Source organism: Aquila chrysaetos, chromosome 8 (assembly GCF_900496995.4).
Source record: "Aquila chrysaetos chrysaetos chromosome 8, bAquChr1.4, whole genome shotgun sequence".
Classification (NCBI taxonomy): Eukaryota; Metazoa; Chordata; class Aves; order Accipitriformes; family Accipitridae; genus Aquila; species Aquila chrysaetos.
The window spans coordinates 31,924,430-31,929,970 of NC_044011.1; the positions used below are offsets into that span (position 1 = coordinate 31,924,430).

The following is a 5,541-nucleotide window of genomic DNA, read 5'->3' on the forward strand; positions in this document are numbered from 1 at the left end:
GTGTTATATATAATATTAATAGGTTTTCTCAATTAAATAGCATTATAGTTTGGTATTTGTCTTTACGTGAGTTTTTTGGTGAAAAATAAAATAACAGTTCAAACTATGCAATATTGTTAGAAGATTATCCTAATACCTTTCTGGTTGTTATTGTAGGTATAACTAGCTTTGAAGCTTTCCGTCTGTGAGTGTTGCCAGAAGAAGAGATGAAGAAAGCTAGCTGGAGTAGAAAGAACTTTCTGCTTGTGGCAGGACTGTCACTTATAGGTGTCCATTTTGGAAGCATGCTTGTAAACTTTGTTGCAAAAAAATCTGTTCGATCACATTCAGAAGCTAAAAAAGGAGATCGTCATGAATGAAATAGCTTGCTGCTGTCATTATGTATCAATTTCACGATAGGATTTAAGCCTCATTGTAAGAGGTAGATCATGAGCAGTCATAGCAATGTTGTTACTGTTCTGTATATACTGTTTCACATTTAAAATCATAATCCTTAGCTGCAAAGAATTAAAATGTACTACTTTAAATTTTAAAAGTGCTATGAATTATAGATCCAAGTAAAAATAAAATCTGTTTTGTTAGCAAGAATTAAAATCTTACTTTGAAAATGTCTCGTCTTGAAGCTAAAAAGCCTCCATTATTTATTAGTGAACCTTTAACGAGAGATACAGTGAGTCAGTCACTGTCTCTGCTAAGTGGAATATTAAAATCTTGCTATGGTCCTGCTGGTAGGCTCAAACATCTCCACAATGGTATGGGAGGCTATGTTTGTACAACTTCACAATCTTCAGCTATACTCAGTCATCTTTCTGTCAGCCATCCTGTATTAAGGGTTTTGATGGCCTCTGTACAGAACCATATATCCCGCTTCAGTGACTGCGGCTTATTTACTGCCATTCTTTGCTGTAGTTTGATTGAAAATTTTAAAAGCCTAAATGTTGCATCTTGCACTGTTATTAAAATAAGCAAGCATCTTTTGAGTTTATGTATGGACTACCTCAAATCTGAGGCCTGTGGTTGCCGAGTATCCGTGGATTTTAGCAGTGTTGAGACACTTCTTTGTTTGGTGCGTAGCATATTAACAAGCAAACCTGCTTGCATGCTTAATAAACCAGAAGTTGATCATCTCACCATGCTGATTTTAAAGGCTTTTATGTTTACTGTTCCATATTGTGTTGAGACTAATGCTGTTTTAGGGAAGTGTGTAATAGTACCTGTGAAAGGTAGAAGAGTTGTAGATTCTAGAGTTCTTCCTGGACTACTGATAGAAACACCAGAAATTCAATTGGCAGAACCACTTACTGTCAAAAGAACTTGTTCAAACATGATCAAGATAGCACTTTTCTCTGTGTCCATGTCAGGAGACCTCTTCAACCCTGAAGAAGGAACTATAGCAGTCCATCATGGAATTTCTCTTGAAATGTCAGAGCTGAATCAGTTGCTTAATGTAGGAAAGCAGCTGATCAATGATGAGGTTGGCCTTGTAGTGTGCCAGAAAGTTATGCATCCATCCTTAAAACAGTATCTGAAAGAGAACCATGTCATCACTGTGGACAGAGCCGGGCTATCTCTGGTGGAACCCATGAGTCGGATGACAGGTAACAAGCAAGTTTTCTGTACTAAACAGTTGTCCTTAATGTTCATATCGTAATGAAAACCTATCTAGGTTGGTGTCATTGCAGAGTAAGGATTCTCTTATTTCTGTCTGTATCCTACCTTAGTAGCTGAGCAAGAGTTGTTCTTTTCTAGTCTGAAAACCATTTTTTAAGGTGAAACTGGACTTTTGCAGGCTCTAATGATGGCATATTGCACGTGATTACTAACTGCTGCATGAGGAATATCTAATTATAACAACTGTCTGCAAATGTAGATTATTTTTAAATTCTTGTCTAATGACAATAAAACAATTACTTTTTTTAATCTTAAACTGTCACTAAGTCTTGTACTTTGAAAACATGTTGGTTTCTGTTTGTGATTTCCTGTGTAGATTGAAATGTTAGGTATTGAATAAATATAATTTAAAAAGCCAAGAGGAAAAAAGTGCATGCATTATGAAACACAACAGATAGCTGTTCTGATGGCAGCAATATGTATGTTCTCTGCTTTTCTTAATTGGACAGGTTCAAAGCCTATAGCTTCCATACATTCATTGTCTCCCGGTTGTTATGGCAGTTTGAAAGATGTGTGCATTGAGAGTTTTGCTTCAAAACATTTTGTGCATCTAATTCCTAATGACACAGTTGTCTGCAGCATGATACTCTGTAACAGAAATGAAACAGCATGGGATGAATTGAAGGTAGGCAAGTTTCCTTGAAATCTTTTTTGAAAAATTATGTTTCTAATGGAAGAATAAAGTTGTGAGAAATATAGATATGATGAGTTTAGAAAAGTGATTTTTCAGTACATAAATGAGGTTTAGTTAGAGTGTAGATGTACAATTTCAAGAAAACAATTCAGAAATGCCTTTATTTCCAGAATTTCAAATTCCTTGAAGTGGTCATGTTGATATAATGCCTCTATTTTAATACTTGCTTAGAGACAGAAACATTTTTCACCTGTTCTTGGGGCCAGTGCTGGATAAACATATTTATTCTCATTACTTGGTCTATGAGAGCATAAAATAAAAATTTCCCAGCAAAAGGCCAGCAGCAATACTTGCAATGGTAGTCAAGCATAGTTTTGCATTGAATAATTGCTCTAGAAATGTCATTGATACTGATTGACTTTTTATATATAACCCTGTTTTGCAAAAAGAAGGAATAAAATACAGCTGCTTTTTATTTCTGCTTTTCCATACTGAGTGTGGACAAATAAAGACAATTTTTCATTAAGTGAACATGGTTTTGGAAGTCACTCAGCAGCTTTATATCCACACGTAATTCAAGTTTATGAAGTCTGTACCAGAAACTACTGAAAATTTTATTCCAGTAGTTTTTTCAATGGAGCAAGTCCTATTAATCATGGTATGTCTAAATGACAAATTCATATGGTTTTCAGCGCATCTGTGAAACTGCAGAACATGTGTTGCAGTTAACAATCAAAGAACCTTTGGCATTATTAGGAGGTGGCTGTACAGAAACTCACCTGGCTTCGTACATAAGACACAAGGTATGTAAGACAAGGTTTTTTAAAGCTGCTTAATATACTTGGGAAACAAGAATTTATGTAGAATCACTCCTACAGTTAAAACACTTATCTTTTCTAGATTAAGGTTGCATTTTTGTTGTCTAACTACTAATATAAAACAAAGGGTTTTGTTTGAAGCAGTCAGTGCTAATTACATCTTTCAGACTTGTTACTGTATTTGTACTTGTTAATCTTTCTTTAGGTATGTGTTATAGTAAGTGCTTGTTTTTTAAGTGTTAAAATAAAAATGTGTAGAATTTTTATATTGAAAGATAGTCATGCAGAACTCAGCTTTGACTTGCCTAGAAATCTTTCCTGTTGTGGAATAATCACATGAACAATTTTTTTTAGTTAGGACTGAACCATCTGTTTGGAAAAAAACAAACAAACAAACAAAAAACCCAAAAAACCAAAAAAACCAAAAAACAGTACAATATATGTTTGATTAGAATTATTTCTGTAATACTGTTCTAATTTTCTGTTTTCCTGGTTTTATTTTAGAGTTATAGTCTGTCCACCAGCAGTTTTAAAGAAATAGATTGTTCCCAGACACAATACCAATTGGTTGCTGATGGTTTTTGCCGTTCCCTGGAGTCTGTAGCTTGCTCTCTGAATCACGATGATGGAGAAGTTCTTACAGACATGTTTTATGGACACTGTTGGTTTGTTCCATCAGGGTTTTCTTCTGTGTCTAATTGGTCAGATGTAGTTTCAAAATGTGGCTGTGGGATTAATGGTAACACTGAGAACCTCAAATGGAGGCTTTTGCAAGGCCAATTTGGCTGTCCTATTGCACAGGGCTGCCCTAAAGAGCCGTCAGTGAAGGTTGCTGACTTTCTCACATTGGACTGTTTTGCTGCAAAGTGTAATGGCCTACAAGTAGCTCTGGAGACAGCCAATCTTATTTTGGATCTCTCATACGTAATTGAAGATCAAAATTAGTTCTGATCTTATGTGAATTGTGTTGCACAGCAAGATACTTAATTGAAAGCAGAGTAATATATAACATGTTAAGATACTTTAAATGGTTAGAATATGGACAACAGACAGAAATTTAAAATCAAACAGTTGGCCATTAAGTACTCCTCTGATTGTTAATCTACTGTGCCCTCAAGCATTTTCAAATGTTTAATGTTTTGCTAGGAACTGTTAAATGATTAGCCAAATATATGATGAATCATAATAACATATGACTTAAGAGTATTCAAATTAGTGTATTCAAAGAATGAATGACACTTTGATATTCCCTTTGGATTAAGCAAAGTTTTGGATGTTCGTTAGCTCTGTGGCATCTTCAAAGGAATGGGAAAAATGGGTTCATTTGCTGAGAAAACATATGTTGTGGATTAGAATTTATGTAGTCTCAGCAAAAGCTTTACACATTCAAACAGGCTTTCATATTGCAGCAGAACTTTATCACTGGTATTTTTAATTTTGTAGGTAAAAAAGAAGGCTTTCCTTAGCAAATATCATGAGCCACTTGTTTTCAAATTTTGTTCTGAAGATCTTGTCACCATATACTATAAGCAGTTTCTGTTTCTAAATGGCTGGAAGATTTTAATTCATAAATGTAATTTATTTAGCAAGTTATTAATACTCAGTCTGGAGATCTTAAGGTAGCAGGTAGGTAAAAGAAAATTTGAAAAGAATGTGTGTGGGAAAAAAACTTTTGTAAAGTGGACCTTCATTGTCTTCTGTGGAATACAGGAGAGTTTATAAATAATGATGTTTCTATCATTTAAGCAAAGCTGCAAGAAAGAATGTCCCACTTACCATTCAATTAACTCTTTGACTGTGCATAGCTTCTTTTCTTTTAATGAAGTAAGGCTTTAAGCTGCTCAGGCTTGTTTTGATCTTTAAATAAAACTGTGGACTGAATGATCGAAACTTTTTCTCATTTTCAGCTTGCATGCAAGATCAAAAGGGGTGTTACAGTTTCTTGCTTAAACTCATTTTCTTTGCCCCTTTTCTTTTCCCTCTCTGTTTTCAGTCACAAGGGACAAATTGCTCATGACATGCTTTTCCAGAAAACATCTGAGTTAGTTATAGACTAGTCTGCTTATTTGTTTCCTGGTCTCTTAAGTTTTTAATATACTTACTGACTATAAGCAGTAGAATTGTTTTGTATAACTCAGTTTTGAAATATGTAATTAAAACCAGATCTTTCCAGACCTTTTGTACAAAGTCCTTTTTATTTTAAAAGCATAAATAATCATTTTTTCACTGGAAAAAAATGAAAAGTTAAAGTTCTTTATCTTTTTATGACCTGAAATGATTGCTTCAGTGCTTTAAGGCATCCTTTGGGAATTTGCGGAAGAATGTTACAAGGGTTGAGATGGAGGCTGTTCAAAGTTGGTTACTAAAAAGGCTGCTTTCATATCTTGATCCTCCCATGTACCATAAACCATATGAAAA

General features: G+C 34.5%; 1 protein-coding gene across 1 annotated transcript; it reads left to right on the forward strand.

Moving 5' to 3' along the window:
• The first annotated feature begins 549 nt into the window (after window positions 1-549).
• On the forward strand, window positions 550-5,297 carry MKKS (MKKS centrosomal shuttling protein). Its single transcript, XM_030021813.2, has 4 exons — window positions 550-1,598; window positions 2,121-2,296; window positions 2,998-3,108; window positions 3,628-5,297. The coding sequence occupies exons 1-4, from the start codon at window positions 608-610 to the stop codon at window positions 4,066-4,068; spliced, it is 1,719 nt and encodes a 572-aa protein (XP_029877673.1). The 5' UTR covers window positions 550-607; the 3' UTR covers window positions 4,069-5,297.
• The last annotated feature ends 244 nt before the right edge of the window (window positions 5,298-5,541 follow it).

What these genes read in the sequence shown, in the direction of transcription:
- MKKS (XM_030021813.2), top strand. Translation starts at nt 608, where the DNA reads ATGTCTCGTCTTGAAGCTAAAAAGCCTCCATTATTTATTAGTGAACCT. An exon ending in ACCCATGAGTCGGATGACAG is followed by an intron (nt 1,599 to 2,120) that starts GTAACAAGCAAG and finishes TTAATTGGACAG; the next exon opens with GTTCAAAGCCTATAGCTTCC. An exon ending in CAGCATGGGATGAATTGAAG is followed by an intron (nt 2,297 to 2,997) that starts GTAGGCAAGTTT and finishes TATGGTTTTCAG; the next exon opens with CGCATCTGTGAAACTGCAGA.